The sequence below is a fragment of the Papio anubis genome, chromosome 10, assembly GCF_008728515.1.
Source record: "Papio anubis isolate 15944 chromosome 10, Panubis1.0, whole genome shotgun sequence".
NCBI classification, from domain to species: Eukaryota; Metazoa; Chordata; class Mammalia; order Primates; family Cercopithecidae; genus Papio; species Papio anubis.
Window position 1 is genome coordinate 123,181,830 of NC_044985.1, and position 25,041 is coordinate 123,206,870.

The 25,041-nt window shown below is 48.8% G+C and overlaps 1 protein-coding gene across 20 annotated transcripts in view; it reads right to left on the reverse strand.

Annotated features, from left to right (window-relative positions):
* HDAC4 (histone deacetylase 4) overlaps positions 1 to 25,041 on the reverse strand; it is a 298,215-nt gene that overhangs the window by 164,269 nt on the left and 108,905 nt on the right. For 19 of the 20 annotated variants that reach the window (XR_004176678.1, XM_031651658.1, XM_031651660.1 and 16 more), the window contains exon 2: positions 19,518 to 19,589. Coding sequence is in view for 19 of the 20 variants with exons in the window: in XM_031651658.1 (XP_031507518.1) it covers positions 19,518 to 19,589 (72 nt within the window). In the remaining variant the exon portion in view is untranslated. Of the gene's footprint in view, positions 1 to 5,857; positions 6,025 to 19,517; positions 19,590 to 25,041 lie in introns of those variants that run through there. The other variant, XM_031651663.1, reaches the window with a different exon arrangement.

The window sequence follows — 25,041 nt, forward strand, 5'->3', positions numbered from 1 at the left end:
GTGGGGCTGGAGAGAAACAGGAGTCAAGGGGACTCTCAGGATCCTGAGCCTGGTGGTTGCCCTGACTCGGGGAGGACACGGGAGAAGCAAGTTTGCAGGGGAAGATCAGGAGCCTGCTTTCAGACTTGCTGAGTCTGAGAACGCCCACCTGGGGATCGAGAGCAAGCGGCTCTAGGACCTGGAAGGCAGGTGAGACCCAGGCTGGAGCCAAACATTCCAGCGACAGAATCAAGATGCTGTTGTGATCTATGATTTGATGGGATGAGGCCAGGAGATCACCAAGGGAATGACTCAGTGGAAACGAGGAGTGGGCCAGAGATGAGCCCTGGGGCACTCGGATGTGAAGATGCTGCAGAGGTAAGAAAAACCCACCAAGGCGCCCGAGGACTGGTGGCCAGGGCAGGGGAAGGTACCAGGAGCACGTGGTGCGGTGAAGAGGTGCTTCCACCAAGTCAACACTGGTGAGAGGCCGTGGGCTGAGGCCGGGCACGGAAGCTGGCAACAGGGAGTCATTGGTGACACAAAACCAGGGGCTAGCTGCTGGGAGCCCAGAGAAGCAGGGTCCACGCCCCAGAAACCTGGGCTCCCTGCAGGCCAAAGTCCCTCATCTCACCTGAAATCAGCAGCGAGGGCACCAAAGACCATCGCCAACCTCCTTGCATCTGGAGTGGGCAAGGGCTGAGGACGGGGGTGGCTAAAGGCACAGGGAGCTCGAGTTCTACCACCTGGAGTCCATCTCTCTTCTCTGGTCAACAACATGAACGGCGGCAACCCTAGGAGACACCCCCGCAGGAAATGCCAGACCTCTCTCTAATCTCCAGGCAGCACACACCCCTTCCCCACTAACCAAAACAGAAAGAAGACACAAAAACTCCAAAGCAAGAAAGTGTGGACTGGCAAAGCTGTCTGCGCCAGCACCTCTGCACCGGGCTCCCTGGAGGAGGTGGTCATCAGCTCTGCACAGGCATCAGGGGTCTGCGAATCTTGGTTCCTAAAAAATCACCCTGAATCATGAGTGGTGCAACCTCTCTGGAAGGCAATTTGATAATGCGTGTTAAAGTCCCCAAGTAAATATTTATGCCTTTGACTCGACTCATAAAAGTTATGATATAGTCATAGAATGCACCCAAATTTATTTTAAAATAATATGTACTTCTAACACATTAAACCCTAATTTGTTTAAAAAATCAAATAAACTCTTCAGCATACATATGGACATGTGCTTACATTGTATATGGCTTTTACATTTTAATTAGGACCATATTATGCATGTTTTTTCCCCTAGTAATCACTGTGAACACTTTCCACATCAATGAATATAAAAACGCACGTTTATATATATATACACACATGCACATAGATATTCATGCATACTCACGTATGTACATATATATGTAGTATTTATGCGGAAGATTCCATTCAAGAACAAAAATGAAATGTTCTCATACATCTTTCCAGAGGAAAAAAAATAAAAAAGAAAAAGTCTCCAAAAAACCTTGGCACTAAGGGCTGATCTTCTCATGTTCCGACCTGAAAGACAACTGGGGATGAGGAGGAAGAGGATGAGGAGGGTGCCCTACCAGCCCTGACCTTGCCCTCTCAGGACACCTGGGGACGTAGGTGCTCACTGTCCACACCTGCTGTGCTGCAGACCACTAACAGCCAAAACCTTCTGAAGAAGAGAAGGCTTTGTTTAACTGAGTTTTAAATTTTATGTGATGCTGAATATTTATGGTATGAACATCTGAGCCTTTCCTCTTGAACTGAATGTCCTTCCAGGAACACAGCCTCCTTCCCTGGGTGAAGCCCAGACCCTCCGCCTTCACTCTACCCCGCTGCACGCCTTCCCCCTGTGGGCTACTTGGGCCCCTGGGAACAGGACTGACCGGGAAGGGTGTGTGTCCTTCCCTTTCCCTGGGCCAGGATGGGAGTCTGGAGAGAAGTGGGCGCGCTGGGGTTCCACCCGCCGCACTCGGCTGTCTTTCTTGGCAAGTCAGAATGTGCACAGGAAGGAAGCTCTGACTAAGCCATCTCGAACTATTCTCAACAATTTCTAAATGACACAGTCCCTGGTTTGTCAGAAGAGACGTAAGTAGCAAAAGACAGGTGACTGCATTCACGCCACCTTCCCTTCCCCCAGTGTAACCCCAAACCCCGAACCCCCTTAGAGCTCTCCTATGGAAAGGGAGGCTCCTTGGCAGACAGAGGACTCCCTTGCAGACATTCTCACACCCTGGGCCACGGCAGGCTGCGGGCACCGGGCCTCAGGGTGGGCACAGGAGGACATGCTTCTGCAGGGCTCCAAAGGGCCCGCTGGTGGCAGGGCCTGAACACAGCACAGGCGGGAACAGGAGCCGGCAGCATCGCTCCCAGAAGCTCTCGGAAAGCAAGAGGCCCTTCTACTCCCCTTCATGGTGGATAATCAAGCGACCAGACCTTCAAACCCGACTTTCCAAAACCTAGTGGTTCACCTAAAATTCCTCACATTTTAAATGGAAATGGTAACGAAACTAAAATTTGGGGGAAGAAACTTAATGTAACTGTTTTCTCTTTTTTCTCAGTGATAGAATCAGTAACCATTTTAAGGCTAATAACTTGATAAATGTCAGTCTAAATATATTATTTATATGTTATAAAGAGAATCACCAAAACTAAAAATAACACTGCAAGTAACAAAATAAAGAGATGGCGGAAAGTGTCTGTGCCGACGGGCTACTCTCTCACAGGGACATCAGCACACATCGTCCAAAGGTGCTGGAACAGGAAAGCACAGTTCAGGGAAAGCATATGAGCTTATAAGAGTTCCCACAGCAAGAACTAAAAAGAGAGCACGGCCTTCTACATGGCCAGAAGGAGAAGAAACCACACACGCCAGACCAAATAAAAGGTAAGAAAGCCCATATCCAAGAAGTCAAATAGAAAACAAAACAAGAAGCCTTCACAACAGAAATCAGGGTTGGGCACAGGAGCTCACGCCTATAATCACAGTGCTTTGGGAGGCTAAGGTGGGAGGAGGATCGTTTGAGGCCAGGAGTTTGAGACCAGCCTGGACAACATCATAAGACCCCATCTCTACAAAAAAATTAAAAAGTCAGCCAGTAGTGGCGACACATGCCTGTAGTTCCAGCTACTTGGAAGGCTGAGGCAGGAGGATTGCTTGAGCCTGGGAGGTAGAGGCTGCAGTGAGCCATGATCATGCCACTGTGCTCCAGCCTGGGTGACAGAGTGAGACCCCGTCTCAAAAAACAAAAACAGAAAACAGAACATAAAATTGGATGAAAACTGTAGAAGAAATATGTCAATTTTATCAACATTCATAAATAACAGAGTTACATGAAAATTATCAGATTGGATAAAAAACAGAACTGAACCATCATTATATTAAAAACAAATCCAGTGTAAGGCTCAGATTCAATGGGTAAAAAGCCCCAAAAGGCAAATAGAAACAAATTGAAATGTGCAATCAAGATATCAATATCACAAAGATTAAATCCAACACGAAATACCAAACAGATTTGCCCATTTCCTAAGTATAAAGCATACAAGTTACAAAGAGGATGGAACTGTCTAAGGCATGCATGATGTGTACCTTCAAGTGAAAACACAGAACACACAGAATGCAGACACACGTGCTCAGCACTAGACAGGAACTTGCCCTTGCACACTCACGGCAGAGCAAACACACAGGAGGTGTGCATACAGAGGATGGGAATAGTACAATTCCTACTTCAGCCAACAGATAGGCTTCGAACCGCTTACCACTAAGCCATGTATGCCTTTTGTTGCAAGCCCCCATGAAACATTTACAAAAACCAATGCCATGTAAAGAACACAATTTCCAAATACACACAGTGTAGACTAAACACTTCAACACACAGCAACAGAACTAGAAATAAAACCAGGAAACAAAAATCCGACCATAGGAAAAATGAGTCTCTTTCTCTTAAACACTTCAAATTCTAGTGAAAGTGATACACATTTATAAAGTAATGAACACATCACACATCGAAAATTGTAGGAATTGCCTAAAATTGAGGTCAGAGAACAATGAATAGCTACCTACATTTAAGTAACTACAAAAGGAACCCAAACAAATAAAAACATTGGACTCAGAAAGTTAGAAAAAGAACTAGAAAATTAAAGCACACATTGTGCAATGAAAAAGAGGAAGAAGATAATAAAGATGAAAGAAATCCGCCAGATTGCTGATCTAGGCAGAAGTGATAAAGCCTACGCGGGCACAGTTTGTGCTTCTTAGGGCAAGACAGTGACCTCGGAGAAGATGGTGCCAGAGGACTCTCAGGAACCGGTCAGCAGCCTTTCCTTATGAAAATCTTCAACGACACGCAAAGTTAGTGAGAGGAGTGTAATAAACACCCACGTATCCAGCTACCACAATGATCGACCTTAGCCATTCAGCTTCATCTATGAACATCCATCTTTTTTTCTTTATTTCTAATCCCATGGAATGACATATCTCAACTTCAAATGGGTAACAGATGGGAAATGAGTCACATATTTTATTACAGGTTTTTCACACTAATATTGTGAATTTAAAAAATAATTATAGATTCACAGGAAGTTCCAAAGAAAGTCCAGAGAGGTTCCAGGTACCCTTCTACCAGGTTTCCCCCACTGGTTCCACCTTCTGTAGCCAAAAAAGGCGGGGACCGACCTTGGTGCCATGCTGTCATCACGACCAAGGCGGAGTACGCCCACCCCACGAAGACCCCCTCCCGCCGGCCCTCGGACTTAGCTCATGCTGCGGGCAGTGACGTGTGACCCGCTGAGTGAAGCACAGAGGCCCCCCCGCCCTGTCTCTCTCTACCTCCCCTGTTTACAGTCGCCTTAAATGATGCCTCCACATGAAGGAGAACCCCGTCAGACAGTATCATCGTGCTTGCGAACACCATTTAGAAAAATAAAAGAGAAGTGAAGGGGATGGAGCGGACATTGGCCCGTTCTCTGACATAAACTGCCGAGGAAAGCCAAGGTCTGTGCACCACGGTGCCACCTGACACCACGTCAGGGGAGGAGTTGGGAGCATTCTGGGAAACCCTCTGGAAAAAAAAATCACAGCTCCAACCAACAAAGCTAAGAGCATCTGGTCACCCCACAGGGGCTACTGAAACGCAAAGCGGAACAAAAAGGGGAGGGGTGTGGCAGGAGCTTCGGAGACCCTGTCCCCCTCCCTAGGGGTTAAGAGTGGCCACCTGGGAAGGACAGCCCATGCCCATCTTTGTGTTCTCAGCACTCACCGCAAGGCCTGGACTCAACTGTGTCACATGAGTCACCTGGAGTTGCGCCTCAAAGTGCGCTGAGAGTGGGACACACACACACGCGCGCACGCGCGCACACACGCACACACACGTGCACACACACACGCACACACAGCCTTCAACTGAAGAACGGCGACTTCCACATCTGTCCACATTCTTAGAGGCCCCCTGAATGTAGGATAAACTCAGAAATCTCATTTTCCAGCCAGTCCTCGTGGATGAGAGCCATGTTCACAGCTCACACAGCTGGATGGGATTCTTTTCTGGTGAATATTTCTTTCAGAGGGTTCTATTAAATGACAAGCTGAAACTATTGAAGCGATTATGAACTTTGAGGAAATAAAACTTTCCTTAACAGGTCACTTAAATGGCTCTTTTCTTCTGAGTAATAAGCTGTATCAACAATGCAGCAAGCTTTACTCAAAAACGTATTCCAAATTTGATTCTAACAGAAAATAAAGTCCTTCCTTGCAGCATTGAATCCAAATATGGCTGTAAGTTCGCCGCCATAAGGGGCTCCAAAGACCCTTCCCACCCAAGGGCTGACACCCTGTGCCACAGCAAGGCCAGAAACATACCAGAAACGCCTCGCTTCGCATCCCCGGCTTTTACGGCAGCCCATGATGTTATTCTCGTGGAATTCTGCATGCAGAGTCCCTGGGTGCTGGCCGTACCAGCCAGGGCTCTATCTGGAGGGAGCAAGACCATCTGTGTGCTTTTGCTCCGTGATTTAATGGAAACGCAAGTGTTAGATTTTTTCCCTGCTCCCTATTTCAGAACTATCCTTAAAGCTCTTTAGAAAATCCTTTTAATGTTTCTAATTTGTTCTATATCTCCAGGAAGAAAAAAAAACATCTTTTGGAAATATTTGCAAGCTCAAATTGAGCAAGAGCTGAAAATAAAAACCTGGCATGCAGTTGGTAAGCTGTGGCTTTCAAGAAGTGCACAAATGTACTTCCTGGAAACTATAAATAGAACCAGGCCTTACCCCATACCAAAAAAAAAAAAAAAAAAAAAAAAGGCGAAATGTGCTTTAAGTTCTCACACAGAAGCGCAGCCACTAAAGACAAGCATGACCTCCAGAAATAACAGACAGAGCCACCGTCTGAGATGCTGCTACAATCACGTGATGGACAAAGCATTCCTGGAAAATCGTTCTAAGACTCTACAATTCCAGTGCAAAAGCAATCGAATAGAAACAATAACAAAAGACTAACGTTTCCGGACTGAGCACGAATTTAAAGTGTTTTTGCTTTGTGATCTTTCGTCCTCACAGCCCCCGAAGCAGGTCCCGGCGGGGACCCGGGTATCACAGATGGCAGATGCAGCCAGTAAGCATTGTCACCTGGATCCAAAACTGGCCACAGCGCCTGGAACACCACTACCTCCCCGAAACCACTGCAGCCCGTCTCTCTAGCCTGCTCACACCAGCACAAGTTACACGTTACTCCTGAAAGCTATCCAAATACCCTAAACCCAATGGATAAAAATATATTGTCTGAAAATTAAAAATAGTTTCAGTGGTCTAGGAAGTCTACAAACCCCACTGCAGTTGTTCTTGCCTTCTCAGTTACGTAAGGTCAAGTTGACATAAGAACACATTTCAGAATTTCCTTCTTAGCAACCTCCAAACGTTTGGTTATATGTTTCACCTAACAGCCGGGCCAAAGTAGGAACCACTATTACTTAACAGTAACAGTTGAAATATTTAAAAATAGAAAACAGTTCTTGTACTTGGCATTGGAGAAGATGAGAGGGCACCAAGGAAGAGGCCTGAAGGAGGTAGCCCCTCTCCTGTGGGGTGAGCCAGCCTCTTCCAGGCAGCAACGTGCATTCCGCCTGGGCTTTCTGGAGACCGGCGTGGGCTACAGCATCTTTCAAGGGCACTGTGGGTGGAATGATCCAGCAGGCAGGTGGAAATGCAGAAGGTAGGGGGCTGGTTCAGACTTCTGTCCAGAAAAATCACCTGGGAAGCTTGTTAAAAAGTGACTTACACCTCCCAGCCTCAGTTCCTGAACCAGTAACTACTGTGTGATGTCCCCAGGGGCATTAAGTGCCAATGAACACACAGTACTTAGCTGAGTGACGGACGGGTGGCCTTGGTAAGGGGACCTGTGGCCATCAGTGTCCTCCTCATTGCTGTAATTAGCAGGAACCGCAGGTCCCACTTTGAGCAGGACCTTGCTGCTGGCTGTGGAGGCTGTGTGCTCACACTCTCCGCCCAACAAAGATCCTGGAGCCGGTAACTCTCTTGCCAGCAGTCACACTTTACAAAGCAGGATTTGGTAGAAGATGCATGCTAGCACTAAGCAAACATTGTTTAAAGAAAAAAAAAAAAAGGAAAAGAAACAAAGTCTACTTTGTGAACCTTGCACGGAGGAGATCCACTGCCTGGGAGAGTTCATGTCCATGTATCTTTCTGCTGTGAACACCCAGCGCAGGCCCCTCCCAAGTTCGGCTCAGGCTCGCAAACGCCCACCACTCAGTGTCTCAAACTGGGTGCCTTTGAAAGCACTGCACAGATCCATACTAATCCTCATCCCAGCGCAGGGTCCGCTCCACCCACATTCCCCATGAATTCATGCAACTCCATCAGCAGTGCTTAAAGCCAAAAAACCTGAAGTCACCCTCAACTCTTCTGTTTCCTGCACAGCCCATCTGCAACCTAAGGAAATCCCCTCTATGTCAAATATCTCTAGAGTTGGTACCATTGTCCACACTCCCACTCCATCTAGCCGGACTGAGCCCCATCCACTGCCTGGCTGCTCCCAGACCCTGGTGGGTCTCCCTGCTCCTCCGATGCCTGCCCCACGTGGCCACTGCATTCGCTATGGCACAGGTCACGTGGTGTCGCTTCTCTGCTCAGAATCTCCAGGAGCCTCCGTGTCACTCAAAGCCATGCCTTTTGAGTCTCCTGCGCTGTCTACTCCCTCTTCTCCTGACCAGATCTTTGGCCTGCAGATGTCTGTTCACCTTCTAAGGAGGTCTGCCCTCACCAGTGGGTGTAAAATCACAGCCCCTCCACTCTGAGCCCTGCTCTGCCTTCCCTGCTCTACTGTTTACTCATGGCCTTTACCAGTTTCCTCTCTTCCTCCCAGGGTAACACGAGCACCATGAAATAGGGTTCTCTGTGTCAATCATAAATACGTGAATCCCACATGCCAAGGACAGGGGCTGGCATTAGAAGACCCAATCAGTATGAATGGGTGAATGAATGAATGAATGAGTTTAATGCAGAAATCCACCCTCCTGAATCCCCTCTGTCCTTGACTGCTCACCCTCCTTCACAGCAATTCTTGCCTCTCACATGTTCTATATTGTAGATAATTTACAATCAATAAGCTTGAATTAATGAGCATATTTAGAATCCAGCACCCAACAACTAGAGAATTCAAACTCTTCTCACACATATATTAAAGATTCAGAAACACTGACCACAAAGCAAGTCTCAATAAAATTCAAAGACTGGGTAATTTCTTACCATAATGGAGTAAATTGGAAATCAATAACAAAAAGCATGACTTGGAAAATTCAGACTTTCAGAAATCAAAAAACACTTCTAAATATTTCATTTTTTCAAAAAAAAAAGGAACCATAAAACAAATTTCAAAATAACTTTCTTGAGAAACAGCAAGACTTTACAAAGTGCTAAGGTAATACGTTTTACAAATTAAATACTACAAATCAGAACTTAACCGAAGCAGCCCCATTTGAACCCCGAGGGAAGCGCCGCACAGAATCCTGACTGCTTCCATCCGAAAGGAAGAAGGGCTAAAAATTAACAAGTGAAATGTTCAATCTGAAAGTTAGAACAAGCATATCTGAATAAACGCAGAGAAAGGAGAACAGCGATAAAAACAGGAATTAATAAAACAGAAAACACACACTCACAAGAGCAGATCCACGAAGGCAGAAGTCGGTCTGTGGGAGAGTAAAACACAGCTGGACTCCCCTCCAGGGGGAATGAGAACACCTGGATGGAGGGGTGGAGCCTGGACGGAGGGGTGGAGCCTGGACGGAGGGGTGGAGCCTGGCTGGGCTCAGGAGCAGGAGAGGGGAGCAGGCAAAGCAGGGGAACGCAGGCCTGCCCAGGAAGGCCCATGGGAAGGCCCACGCGGGGCTGGGTACTCAGCAGACTGCTGTAGAACTGAAAGAAGTGCCAGCCCCTTCTTCAGGCGCCTGACTGAACCGCCTTCAATTTCTTCCCCTCACCCGTGGCCACATACCTGCTACCCAAGGGACACCTCCAGTCCTCCCTCACCTGGTCAGACACCTGGCTCTGACGGCCCCTTGGAGCCCCTCGTTGGAAACACAGAGGGCCTGAGTTTGGTTCTGCATCACACACGACAGTGTGTACTGTGTGATCTTGCTGTGAGGTCCAGAAATGGAAACCTTCCTTAAGAGATGGGCAGGTTCCTCTGGTAGGGGACGTGGTGTTGGTACGGTGAAAACATGACATTAGGGTCAAATGCGGCCGCTGAGAAGGAACACCTTTTCAGCTGGACTGCAACCACCGAACACAGACAAGGGTTGGCAAAGAGCCATCTCCCTCATCCTGGCGGCACAGGCTTTGAGATGCCACTGAGGGCTCTGGATACATTTACAATCCACAGCCTTAAAGCACACAAAGCTGGTAATAAAAGAAAAAAGATAAAAAGCCCTTTAACCACAAATGATGTCATGATGCAAAAATTCATTCCTGGATAATACTTCTGGCCACCAGTGACACTCCGAATACACAAACCAAACCAAATTCGCAGTGGAAAAAAAAAATCCTTTCTTCCAACCAATCATCACTTAGAAGTGTGGAATCTTCCCCCAGAGACACTCAGTGAGATTTCTCTGCATTCTGTATCAACACAAACCTCAGGGTCACTGCTGGGACTGCCACACAGCTTTCTCTCTCCCTCTAAAGTAGGGAAACAACCAGTCACCAGCTCCACCCCATCCGGGTTTGGTGTGGATGTGCGGACGGTTTTAGAAGCATCCAGAGGATATTTCTCAGACGGCATCCCCAATTCTCCACGATGCCCCAACCAACAACCGTCTGCTTTCTTACCACCTGTGTTCCTTGCTACAGGCAGAGAGTAAGCTCTTCAGAACTCTGGGTCTACAGCAACAACAATGTAAAATGTAACGGGGCAGAACACCTTGTGATCAACGTAAATAACCCAAACACTCTCATGTCCACCCAAGATTGAGAAGCTTTCTATCTTTCTGCCTCAGGCGCCAGGGACAGGGAAAGAACTCGTTGGAAAGTGAGGCTGGCTTGCGGGCGGGGCTGGCAGGGAGCAGTGTCCTCAGCTGCGTGGGGAGGCACAGGTCCCACCCGCCAGCCACGGGGTGGCATTTCAGAGCCACAGGGACATTTCTGGTAAAAAATAACAGAGTGAACACAATCAAGTTGTCCTGCTCCAAGATCCTGCTAAAACAGTGTGTGGATTGTTTAGAAAGACACACCAACACAACACACATACAGGAGATGAGAGAGCAGCCACAAAATGCCAGAAGTCAGAAAGGATCTGGGTGAATAAGGTATCAGAGACAGCAAAGCTGACCCATCAGCCAGGTCAGGCCAAGGGAGGGGCAGACCAGTCTTGGTCACACAGCCCTCCGGGGCACAGGGACTGGTGGCACCAGGACTGGAGGTGAAGGAGCATGAAATATCTGCTTAGGGAATGCAGGACCCCAACCACCACTTACCCCTTGTGGCTGGCAGCCCAGGGACTACTCCTCCTCTGGAGAGGGAGATGGAACAGTACTGAAAACTGCAACCCAGTGGAAGTTGGCCAGCTACACGTGAGGTGTCCTGATCTTCCTGCCCCAGGACGGGGGCAGGCAGCATTCGGGCCTCCCAGTGAGGTCACAGGGGTCAAGCAGCCTGCTGGACACCACTGCCAAGCAGAACCGGCAGCCCCCAGTGGTCAGCACCATGCATGCCCCTGCAGGTCCCGCCAGCCTCAGTGCCCTCTGCTGCAGATGGCAGATAACCGTGCTCACCAGAAAGGCCAGGAAGACTGTCATCACAGAAGGCAGAGCCTGGACAGACAGACAACAAGCACCTTGGGGAAATACAGACAGACAGAGAAACAGAGAGAAGGGAAGACAGGCCCTCCAAAGACAGTGGCCAGGAGCGGGAGGCAGCCCTGGAGCTCCAGGACAGGAGGGCATGGCTTGGGTGCTGAGGAACACAGTCTCCGCCCAGTCAAATGAGCAACCAAGCCTCAGAGGGGCTAACACCATTAAAAGCCAGAAGGGCCCTCTGAAGGCAAACATGACAACTCAGCAGCTTCATGAGAATCACCGCCCCGCAGACCAGGTCCCGCGGGCTGCAGGTCCAGCCGCTGCCACTGCAGGGTGGCCCGGGCCCTCTGCTAGGTCTCCCAGCCGCTTCCATCCACCAGGAATCTTCTCAAGACACATTTTCAGTGCAATTCAAGCCCTCCTGTTGTTATGCTTCCTAGCATCCGCTGGGCTGGGTTTCACTTGAGACGGTCGCTCCTAGGGACATTGCCACAAAGGGATGGGAAGGTGGAAGGGACGGTGGTTGAGCTACAGGAAGGGCAGAGCCACGAACCTGGGTCCAGGCAGATCAGAGGGCACCAGGAAGCAAGCGTGCAAGAGAACACAGACCCCTCCTGTGTGCCGGACGCTGCACCAGACACTTGCCCTCGCTGCTTGTGCCCTGGCCCAGGACCAAGCAGCCCCGGGACGCCGGGTGAGGAGCAGCCTGCTGGAGGCCACATGGCCGACAGGAGACAGGAAGGCTGTGCTGCCCCCATGTCTGCCCGGCTCCCAGGCCTTAGAGCAACTCAGCTGGGCCCAGGACCTGATCCTTCACTACCCTCTGTCAATACCCAGCCCGAAGCGGGATGGCAGGAGGGAGCTGCCACTGTGAGAGTTAGGAGGAAAGTGAATGTGGTGGAAATAGAGGCGCTGTAGGCCACCTGAAAGGTGCTGTTCTTGGCCCCACAGTGTTTCCACAGAAGCCTGACGTTACTGCTCATAGAAGTTCACAGATCTGAGGGGAAGGAGAGCAGAAACCAGACGTGACTGTCTCCAGGTGGCAAAAAGCAAACAGCATCAGAGAAAAACAGGACTATCTGAAAGTGTAGGGGAGGACAGGGATGAGACATTGGGAAGGACTGGAGAAGCAGGCATCGAGATGAACAGGCCCTGAAAAATAATACCTTTTGAAATTCTTAAGAGGTACTATGCCTTCAGCCATCGAAGGGGAATTGGAACTTGAGGATTACTCGACACCACGTCTAGTGAACAAGGTAGTTACCATGCAGGAGGGCGCAGCTTCTGGTCCAAAACTATTCTCAACTATAAATAACAAGGGCTGGGCACAGTGGCTCACACTTGTAATCCCAGAACTTTGGGAGGCTGAGGCAGGCAGATCACTTGAGGTCAGGAGTTCGAGACCAGCCTGGCCAATGTGGTGAAAGCTCGTCTCTACTAAAAATACAAAATCTAGCTGGGCGTGGTGACGCGTGCCTGTACTCCCAGCTATTCAGGAGGCTGAGGCAGGAGAACTGCTTGAACCCAGGAGGTGGAGGTTGCATTGAGCTGAGATCCTGCCACTGCACTCCAGTCGATACAGTGAGACTCTATGTCTCAAAAAATAAATAAAAACAAAAATAATACATAATGGAGCCAATTCGCCTAATTGCCAAAAGTGACTCTTAAAGCGTTTCTAAATTGCTCATAATTGTACACGACACACGCATGGCCTCCAGGAAGGACGCTATATCTCAGTCAGCTTTTAAAGCTACGTGGGGGGCAGACTCCTGCGTCTGGCCTTTGAGTCATGGCTATTCATACAGGTCCTCAGGTGAATGTGACGGAGGGTAGTCGCCAAACTCTCAACATCAGTTTGAACTAAGAGAATCAAATCATGCGAATTCTTTACAGATTTTTCAAATGTTGACGAAAAAAGCCCAACTCTGTAAAATAGCTGAAGAGGTTTATTTTAAGCCAAGTATGAGTGACCATGGCCCAGGATGCAGCCTCAGGAAGTCTGTGCCTGAGGCGGTCCCATTACAGGTTGGCTTTATGTGTTTTAGGGAGACAGAAGTTACACAGGCAACACATGTAAGGCATATATTGGTTTGGCCCAGAACATCCTGAAGAAGTAGGGCGAGGGTCTCACAGATCCTAGGCAGACTGAAAGGTTTTCTGACTAAAGAATTGATGTCAGCATAAAAAAAATGTTTGAGTTAAGATAAGGGGGGTTCTTGTTACATGAATGAAGCCTCCAGGAAGCAGGATTCAGAGAGAAGAGATGGTAAATGTCTCTTATGGGAACTTAGAAGGTGACGTGTAGTTAAATCTCTCCTGGATCAGGAAAAAGAGACCTGGGGATGGAATTCTCTCCAGAGTGCAAATTTCCCCCGCAAGAGGCAGTTTTCTACAGCCACTCAAAATAGGTGGAAGGAATATATATCCTGGAGTAAAATACTTCTATTTCCTGCAGGGCCTGCTCTCTGTAGCCTGCTGCTATCCCCAGAGTCAGGGTGGAACCAGGAATCGCACTTCTGTGTCTGTTTTATCCGTCGTGAGATCGCTGTTTTAATGCTAATGCTGGTCAGCTGGGCCTGAACGCCAAAAGGAGGAGGGTCTAAGGAGGCCTGTCCAAACCCCTATTCCCATCATGGCCTGAACTCATTTTTCAAGTTTCTTTGGGATCCCTTGGCCAAGAAGGGGGTTCATTGGGTTGGGGGACTTAGAATTTTACTTTTGGTTTACACAAACGATTTTATTTTGACGTCTTTACATTCTGCACTTCATTTTATCTCCAAAAGTTAAAACAAAGCAAGCAAGCAAAAGAAAAAAAAAAAAAAAAGCACAGCAGGCAACATGTTCAGCAGTGGACATGACAGTCCTGGCCAATCCTCGACCGTGGCTGGCGAGCAGCAGAGTCTGCGGGTCGGACGGCGCTGATTCCTCAAATACACTTCCGCTGATTTGAGGAAAACAACCCAGACAGTCACGGCAGGCGTCACCAGGAGGAGGCCACCACGGGCTCTCTTCTTCCTGCCACTCCTGCCCAGTCCTTCCATGGGGGCCACTCAAGGAACCACCAGAGGTGGCCACGGGTCCTTCATTGGACCCTATCCAAACCCCAGAAATGCCAACTTTATGATAAAAGCTCACAAAGGGGCACCACGCAGAAATATTACAACCAAGGACTTTGTTACCACGGGCTCTGTGTATGAAGGCAATTAACAGCTTCCATTGCCAATAAAGGGAGACTTTCCAAGCTTCCCCTGAGGTCACATGTGCTTGCAGATTTGTACCAGGTTCCACTTTCTTCTCACCAAACTAAACAACGCAACAACCACCACAAAACACAGCCAGGAGGCAGCGTGAGCTCCAGGCACCAGCCAACCTCAAATACTTCCTGTTCCAAAACGTAAGAGCAGTGTCTGGAAATACAGCCCCTTTGGCAGTGTGGTGGTCAAACACCCGCTTAGATCTGGGAATCCAACGCTGAAGCCAAATGTGAATTTTGCGTTATTTTGGAGAGTTTCTCTACAGTTTCTAGTTAACCCCCTTTAAGGTTCCAGAGTTTTCTTTTAAAAATGGTGCTTTTGAAATACAACGTGAAAAAGAGCCTCCCTAACTCTAACAGATACACGTTTCCCAGGACACAGGTACAGAGGGTGATGTAAGCGCCAGCCTATGCCTCGGGAAACTGTGGAAATGCTTCTCTTTAGTCCAGTGTTCCTGTCTTAACATTGGCCTCTACCTCCCCTTTAGGCCGATGGAGGGGCATGGCATTTTCTGAGGATGTCTTTCTCCCCAGTAGCACAGCCCTCAGGGCAGACATGTATCCTGCCCTATAATGTATATGCTGAGCGACCCTGCGACAGTGGCCACGGGATCCGAGGCTCTGGCTTTCCTTCTGTAGGAGCAGGAGAGGGTACAGGAGCCGGGGCACTCGGTCCCAGTGGAGAGCAGCGCCGTGAGGGCCATAAGCCCTCAGCATGCCATCTGGGTAACAGTAAGTCCTTCATCCACACTTCCTGTTGTTAGGACGTTTTTTGTTTGCCTCCAGTTTGCTCCTGGATGCCTGAGGTAGGTATCCTCCCCGAAGCACCCCTCTCCTCCATCGAGGTTGTTGAGCAGCTGCAAGGCCTGGCTGGGAGCCAGCTCAACCTCCAGCCCTGGAACCCAATACCCACCACTTTAGTGCAAGTGACTTTTTTTCTACAATAAACACGCATTGCTTTTATAATCAGGAAGGTGGGGGGGGGGGGAGCTTTAATTACAATGATTCTGAAAGGAATGACTGAGTAGTAATAGTTTTCAAGTTCCCCATAATTCAGCCCTTGGGCACAGTTGGGTTTGTAATCCTGTATGACATTTTGCTGGTCTCTCCTGGTTGACTAATTCCATACCTTCTCCTCTGTCTTCAAACTGCAACATCTCCCCAGCCTAACTCTGAGTCAATGACTCTGCTTGCTCTCTCCATGGGAAAACACAAAGCTCTGGCAGAGAACCGGGGGTCACGAGCTCCCGCCCCCACCCCACCCTGCCACCATGTCTCCACCTGGGATCTGCCTCTGTGTCAAGTCTCCTCCAAGGGTGGCCCTTCCCCTCACCAAGCGGACAACAACTGTAGGAAGGGGGAAGAGCAAAGCCACGTCCACAACTGTGACAGTCCACTTACTTAAAACACAAAGAAATAGGAGGCAAAGATGGAATAATACTAACAACATGTCTGCTACATCTTAGAGGCAGGCAAATGGTTATGTGTTTTCTTTTATGATAGAGCTACTTTACAATTAAAAATTTTAAAACATTTTAAAAAAGAAAGAGCAAAGTCTACAGATAAAAAGTTATGAGGGAAGTTGAAGAAATCAAAGCTGATCTAAGACAAATGGCATTTTGGCTTTTTCCTCCTCCAATACAGGTGACAATATCCCAGACCCAAAAACCAAAATCCAAAATGCCTCCAAATCCAAAACCTTTTCTCAGTGACACGCAAAGGCAATGCTCACTGGAGCATTTCTGATTTTGAATTTTTAGACTTAGGTTGCTTAACCAGTAAGTATAATGCAAATATTCCAAAACAAAACAAAACAAAACAAAACAAACCCCAAATCCAAAACACTTTTGCTTCCAAGCGTTTCAGATAAGAGATACTCAACCGGTATAGACTTTCCCAAAGCACGTGACACGCTCACCTGACGTTTCTGAAATCTCAAGCTGGCACACGAACACATGGTATGAATAATGCTTTTCTGTTTGAAGTGCGGATTTATGAGGACTAAGTGTATTGAAGAAGAACCATAATCAGAAAAAGACTGTTTTGGGCATAACAGCATCCACACGAGGGAATGGTCAGGACATGGGACAGATCAACAGTGGGGAGGGCTGCCCAGGCGCTCTTCCTGCTCCGAGTACACGCTCATCTGTTCAAAGGGAACGAGCACTCACGGTGAATGCTGGAGTCATTCCTGATATGTGTGTGTGTGTGTGTGTGTGTGTGTATCAGTCTGTTTCCACACTGTCAAATGTCAAAATGTCAAAAGAATAGTTAAAATTACATTCAATCATTAGGAAATGTATAACAGCAATTGGGGATTGATATAAAAATATACCTAAAAATGTTTACACTCCCATATCATAAAAATGTGGCTTTAAAGACATTTTCCTATCAATTTTCAAGTTCTCACCTAACCTGAGATGAATATTTCTTTGTAGTATTTTTCAGTGGGTTGAAGTGACCAAAACGCAGTTTGAAAGAACACGCTTCACATGAGAGGCTTCTAAGGCACAGGCCACTGTGCAGGCTCAGTGACGGAGTCACACAGGACTGCTGCACACACATGCATCCTTTCTCTGCCCACTGTTCCTGGGCATCGCTGCTACGTTATTTAAAATTACTCTGCAAACACTCCCACCATGCCCACCAGCCCGTGCACGAATATGCAATAAATGCCAGGAGACATGGCACTCTCTTTGATTCAGACCAATGGGAACCGGGTTGCGAGAGAGGTAAATGGCCAGCGTCAGTTTCACGGGGCAGCCTTCCCAACATGCCACCTCTCAAGTCCGGCGGTTCACCCCAAAGGAAGAGAATGAGGGTGACAGGCTGCAGGAGAGGTCCAGGCCTTGAACAGGGATGTGAAGGCTACATCACACACATTCCTCAGTACTAGTCAACGGGACACTGAGATGACATTTATTGAGGAACTACTAAAAAGCTGACACATACGTTTCATCTTTATGAGAACTCTGTAGAGAGGCATTATCATCCCCGGCTAAGAAATGAGAAAACAAAACCGAGCTATTCAGCAACTTGCCTAAGCTCCCACGCAAACGGGCCGCGGAGGCGGGCCCAGGTGCCCTCTGTGGGAGGCTGAAGCCCGGCCTGTCCTCACACCAGGCTGGGATCCCACAGCAGGTCTCAACAGGCAATGCGCGCTTCCCAAGCCAGAAAATTAATTTGAAGTCCACCGTTTTTGGTTCACTTGGAAACTATGCATGTTTACCATCTTTTCCCAGCCCATCAAGCTATCAGAAAATCCTCTTAACCTCATGCCACGCCTGGTTAAACACAAGCAAGTTGTCTCAAAAATGCCCCAGCCACAGGATTGTGTTTACATGAAAACAATCCTGGCAAAGTGAACTTGAGAGAAAGTGAAAGCCAGAACTGTTGACGTAAGCCAAAAGTTTAAAATTGTGCATCTTCATCTGGTATTTAAAACTCCCCACCGCTCCCCCAGGCTCCAGTGTGCGGGGGTAAAAAATAAGCTGCTCGATCAGTAATAATGCAGAGTAAAATCAAGGTGTAAAAAACAGAAAAGAGTGCCCCGAGGACCCCCCAAGAGGCCAGGGCACCGTACCCCACAGACACGGAGAGCCTTCCCGGAGCAGGGCAAAGACACCTCCAGAACGCCGGGTTTGGAAAATGACAGAAAACCTGGCTGACCTGGGAGAATTGCAAGGCAAAGAAAGAAACGTCTTCTTGGAAATGTTCGGCCTGGCTCCAAGCTGGCTTCAACTTCCTTTCAGGGGTGATGAGTGGGTCTAACTGGGGCACCAGAGGGCACAGGTGGCAGCAAAGGCTGACTGTCAAGAAAGGCACAGCTGAGCCAAGACCAGAGACCCAGGCCTTAGGACGCAGTCCCCGCAAGGCGCGGCCACACTGCCCTGCAGGACGCATGTGGAACGGAACGCTGGTTCCCTCAGGCCCACGCCTTCAGGAGGTTCGGGTTTTATTCTCGGAGAGGCCGCATGCCTGGGAAGAATGGTGACCTCACAAGGAGTTTAAACCCTGGAGGATTCTACATGGAAACAGGGGTCTTACAGACAAAGAAAAGCGGGAAAAGTCTGTTTCCATGGCCTACAGACTTGGAGTACTTTAAAATGTTACCTACAAGGCCAGGCGCAGTGGCTCACACCTGTTAACTCCAGCACTTTGGGAGGCCGAGGCAGGCAGATCACTTGAGGTCAGGAGTTCAAGACCAGCCTCACCAACATGGTGAAACCCCATCTTTACTAAAAATACAAAATTAGCCAGGTGTGGTGGCACATGCCTGTAATCCCAGCTAGTTGGGAGACTGAGGCAGGAGAATCGCTTGAACCCGGGAGGTGAAGGCTGCAGTCAGCCGAGATTACGCCACTGCACTCCAGCCTGGGCGACAGAGTGAGACTCCATCTCCAAATAAACAAATCCATAAATAAATAAATATTACCTATGGAATGAAATATTTCTGATCACTACCGATACTTTTTTTGTTAAGGAGCTGAGAGGTGCTTGGAAGACAGAGGATGCCACTGACTCATTTAACCAACAAAAGCTGGTGGCAATGGACAAGGCGTGGTCTGTCCATGGTCGCATGGCCAGTGGGACCCAGCCCCGCCCACTGCAAGCTCAGAGGACTTTCCTACAGGTCCTCACGGGGATCAGGGCCAGGGCTTACACCCAGACCAAGCAGTCGGTGCCTTTGGGAAGAGCACATCCTTTAGCACCAGAGAGGAAACAAAAAACAAAAAAACACAAAAGATCAGCGTTTCTCTACCATTCATATGTCATGGAGCCATTTCATTTCCAAAAAGGATGGCCTCGTTTACCATCAGGAAGAACACCCAAATTCAGTGAGCCTGATAACCCACACCTCCCCCGTCGCCTTCTCCGCACTCCTCCAGTAAGGCAGAGCCTTTGAACACCTCTGGTTCAGCGCAGGGCCAGCCGGACAGGGCAGGGGTGGGCAGACTTACCCGTGCTGGGCATGTGGTTCACGCGGGCAGGATTCAGCAGCTCCACTGGCTGGTCTCGGCCAGAAAGTCCATCTGGAGAAGAGAGAAGGCACTGGCTTCAGAAACTGCGTGCATTTCAGCCAACATACTTTACGCTGGGAGTCTGCAGGGAGTAACTCCCCAAACAATGAAATGCATGTGTCCTTCCTACTTTTAAAGGGGGATACTTTCAGCGTCGTCATAGATTTGTATTTGCCAAAGAAAATCACAGATCCTTTGTAGAATAATCAAAATAGCCTCCTACTGAGATATGGCAAACGCCCGTTTCTGGCCTAAGAGCCCCTGGCTGAGCAATTTGGGTTTACTTCTGCTCAGCAACCACATTATACCCACTCGTGCTGATCAGAAGTCGGCTTTTCTGCAGACCACAAGCATTAAGATAATGAAAAGAGAAGAGCAGCTCTTCTTCCCAGATAGTGACAAATGGTCTGGACACTCACAGAAACACGGCACAGGGAGCACTCCAAACCCACCGGGTGTGCGGACAGGGAAGGAGGCGAGCTGAGGCCACTCCGGCCTCAAACAGGCATGGAGAACGCTTCACCAGGTGTTCTCAAGGTACAGAGTCCTTTCTTTTAAATCCACGTTTAAACTGTATTCAGGAGCTGTTTCTATCTATTCAGACTCACTGCAAAGATGAGACTGGAACCCACCCACCACCTAAACCTGGCACAGGCTGGATTTAGACTGCCTGGTATTTTTCTATATTCTCCCAAGCAGAAAGGAAAGAAAACTCTGGCAAGATTTCCAGGAATCACACTTTTCTTTTAAAATTAGCTTCTGACAAGTGGTGTAAAATGCCCTGCAATCATGTGCATATCATTACAGACATGCACGCAGAGGTCATTTTCCTTACTAAGCGAAGGAGAAGAGCACCAGTTTCGCAGGGCAGCCATGGAACTCTGTAGACACAAGTTTTAAAACAGGACAAAACGACTAACATCAGGTCAAATGACTGCAAAAAAAAAAAAAAAAAACCCACTTTTTATCCAAAATAGATAATTCCTAGCATCGCCAACCCCTGCGTGTCCTTGGAGATGTTCAGTATCCAAGAACGGAAACAAGGGTGCCAAGAGATTGGAGGGCACAATCTTGAGATCTGAAGCCCATCCTAAGGTGGAGTTGGGAAAGTGTGAGGCCAGCATGGACCTGCAGGAGCTCAGCAGGTGAGGCTGCTCTTGGGTAATGCAGAGATCAAACGTGGGAGCCAGAAATAAAAATTAAACTTAAGACAACAACAAAAAACCATGGGTACCTCTCCAACCAAACAGCAGCTCCTCCCAAGTCTCAGCAACTCTTAAGGTTTCAAAACAGAAGTAAGACACTGGGCATATTTGGGGGCAAAACAGTTCTGCTTCCCTGGGTCAAGAGAAAGACCGGCAGGTCACAGTTACACCTTAGAAGCAGCCACCAGACCTAAGCAGTCGCTCCAAGTCTTCACACATTCCAGGGCTTTCTCAAAGAACACGGCCGCCTGGGAGATGGCCTGGATGCTGAATTGTAAACATGATGCCATGTCTCACGAGAACCTTCACTGCAACTCAGAAGGAGACCCCAGATAGTGGTGGAAAGTACTTTTCAAGACTTTTTTTTCCTAAAAATAAATAAATGCTCATTGTAGAAAAAAATAAATTCAAAAAGGTGCTTGTACATATGTATGTGTGTATATGTATGTGTGTATGTGTGTGTATTTAACCCAAATCCCGCTATAAATACTTTCAGAAATAGCAGAAGGCCCTTTTGAAGATCTCAATGTAGCTGTAGTTTTCCAATGGGAAGGGGTCAACAGGAGGGTGCTTGGGTGGACCACCCTGGTCAGGGCTCTGCACCAGTTCCTAGGAACCAATGCCTGTCCCCAGAACCGCTTCCCCTGTAGTCAGCCCAATGCCCACCCTTAGCTTCCCACTCAGCAAAAGCCCTGGAACCAGAAAGTTTGGAAACCAAGAAGGCCCCCAGTGGTGAGCAGCAGCGGTGGGGCCAGAGTCCCAGCTCACATGAAGCTCCTTCTTGAGTTTAGAAGTGAACCGCTTATCCCTGAGCCCAAAAGGCGAATCCCTCCAGCACCAAGTTCATAAATAAGGCCTAATTACAAGTTACTTTTACTACGCTGAAGCAGGAAGACACATCAGATCTCAGTGCAACCGATTCGACTTGTAAGTCACGACATGTGGCGTTCCTGTATCCACAAGCATCACTCGTGTGTATCAGATCAAGGTGCAGCTTAGTGGGTCTTGGCTCACCTACATTTCTGGGCACTGGGCTGGGCCGGGTCCCACCTATCCTTTAAGAAGACATTGATCGTGCGCTTGCACCAGCTGGCACACCAAGGAGAATGCCGCTCGATAACATCTGCGGAAACCAGACCTTGAACTTCACATGTCCCGTCCTGTACACTGACGGGTGGGGTGGTTTCTGACACCAGCCAACTGGTACCAACTGGGTGTCCAATGATCCAGTTCCACTCTGACAATAACCGCCCAGAGCTAGCACACACGCCACAGCTTAGGGGCTCAGGTCGACAAGGCTGCCCCCATTTCAGACGCAAGTCCTGGGCCTCCTGGACTCCTAAAGATCAGCTATAAACCAGGAGTTCCCACAAGCCCCTCTCAGGTTCTGGAATTTGCTAGAAGGGCTCACAAAACTCAGAAAAACACTTCACCATGTTGACGGGTTTATTGTAAAAGATGCAAATAAACAGCAACACGAAGGCAGGGTCTGGAGGGGTGCTGTGTGCAGGAGCCTCTGTCTCAGTACCACTGGGGTCGCAGGTGTAGCTGAACATTCTGCCCCTCTTGTCTCTGGGTCCTGATGACCAGCCCCATTCTGAGGCTACCCAGGGGTCCTGCCCTAAGTCACTTCATTAGCACAAACCCAGAAGCCCATAAGAAGCTCCTCCGAATAACGAAAGGCTCGCCTGACACTCAGGAACCTCTGGGATCCTAAGAGCTCCCTGCCGGGAATGAGGACAAAGACCAGACAGGCTTTTTCTTCCACCACCAGAGATGCCGCTTGTTCTCACTGTGTGCCCCTGGCTGGCCTCATAACAACCTGTAAATTCAAACCCCCAACACTGCCATGTTCACATCCTCGTAGAATGACATGGAAATGCTTCAAGGGAAAGCTGTTCTGATGCGGCACTGGGTTAATAGGAAGCGACTGCCTCTCACGGAAAGAGGCAGCCATGTGGAACTATCAGAAAACAGCAGGAGTGTCTCAAGCACACAGGGGCCTTGGAGGAGGCGGCACAGACATGGCTCTCAGTGCCGGACACTAACCCCACATGTGGAGGCCCCATGAGCCCCAGCCAGCTGGAAAAACGGCCGCAATCTCTTTAGACAAGATCCCGGCCTGAGCCGTCCTTGGTCATCCACCTGGACAGCATGACAGATGCCGCGTCCCTCATTATGAAAGGCGGGGGCTCAGGGCAGCAGCCATGATCAAGAAGTCAAACACTAAAGGCAAACGTTTTGCCAGAGGTGGCTGGTGGAACGTGATCCTGGGGGCAGAGCAGTGGCGGTGAGAGTGCACTTTGAAGGTGCAGGGGCCACCATGCCTGGGAAAGACAGCTTTGCAATGGACCTAAACAAAGCACGGCCAATGAGGCAAAGGACATCCGTCACCAGGGTGAAACAGACAAGCTACGGGACACGGTCAGCTGGAAGGCGGGATGGCATCCGGGACGGCATCCGTGAATGTGCACAGAATAGATTCTTAACGCTGTGTTTTTTCAGATGTCATATTCCAGAGTGAGTTAAAATGAAATTAGTGATGAGAGGTGGAATTTCCATATTTATCTGCCTCTGGGCTGAAATTTCTCAGGCTAAGGAGAAAGTGGTGCTAAGAACCTAACATTGACAAGCTGGAAAATAATTAAGATGGGAATCAAAGTACCACTTCCTTATCACACACCTGCGGCAAGCAGGTTCCCTCAATCTGTCTCCGCTTGAGAATCTATTTTTGGAAACCCTGCTGGATGGGGACGACAGTACTGAGTGTCCTCAAACGGCATTTAATCAGCGCTGGGGCTGCAGACCAGACGCACACTGAGAGGGAGGCTGAGGAGCGTGGGTACCTCCGTGTCCTCACCAGCAGGTGATGTGCCCCAGCGCACTCCACGCACCCACGGTCGACTGCAGTGACCACATCAGTCTTGCAAGGAGTCCCGTTCGCGCCGACTGGACCCAGCGCGAACTGAGCATTGTTTGAGACTCGGGGTCTGCCCATGGGAGGAGCAGGGCTCAGACAGACAGGGCTTTTGCTTTTCAGAACCCGCCTCGCGTCAGGCAGGTAGGTGTGTCTAACCAGAAACCTGGCCTTCCGGAGCCAAAGGAACCTCACTTTCACCCGGAGGGCCCAGGCCCCCCACTTCACGCGTGGGGAAATGGCCTCAAGGGTTGTGCAGTTTCCCAGGATCATGGAGTGGGCACCAGCCGGAACCCAGTTCGTCTCAACCAAACCAGCGGCTTGTCTAAAGCTGGACCTCGAGCAAACAGGTGCCCACCAAGACCAGTGCCCTCCTCACAACACTGCCACACAAGACAGGAGGTGGCTTGAGCCAATAAAGACAGTATGTGAAAGCCCCACGCACAGGCTCCTGAACTGGGAGGGGAAGGGAGTGGGGAGGAAGTGTGGTTTCACGCTTGGGAACTGCCTGGGACCACCTAGTCCTGCCCAGGTTGGGGTGAAAGGGTGTCTCTTGAAGGTTTCACTTGCCTTTTCCAGATGACCAATGGCACTAACCATCTTCTTACATGTTTATTGGCTTTTTCATTGGTTATTTTGGATTCATGTCTTTTTGACCCATTTTTTCCCCCGGTTGGGTTGTCTTTTTCTTACTGATTCAGAGGAATTCTTTACAAATTCTGAACATTAGTCCTCTGTCAATTAAATGCTGCAGATATCTTCTCAAAGGTCCTATTTCTCAATCGTTCAAAGCTTCTGCTTTTATGTCAGGTTCAAGAAACTCTTCTCTTCCTGGAGGCTGCAGAGATATTTTAACATATTTTCACCCTGAAACTTTGCACTGTTCCCTTTTATATGTAAGTCTCTCATCTACTAGCACCGATGTTTGTATATGCTATGGGACGGGGGTTTGGGTTACGGTTTCCTATGAGAACAGCCAAATGTCCCCTCAGTGGTACTAAGAGATCTTATCCTTCACCATGGATCGGCAACATTAGTTCCCTTATAAGCCAAATCTCAATCCTATTGGCCAACTTGTTTATAGTTTTGCCAATAATCATACTGTCTTAACCACCATAACTGTACAATAATTCTTAATACTGGCAAGGCAAAAAACCCTACTTTTTTCTTTCAGATCATCTGGGGCAAAACTGGCCCTTTACTCTGCCACATAAGTTTTAAAATTAACTTGTCAAGTTCCACAGAAAGAAAGAAAGACAAGACAAGACAAGAAAGAAGGCAGGGGAGGGGAGGGGAGAGGAGAGGAGGGGAGGGGAGAGGAGGGGAGGGGAGGGGAGGGAAA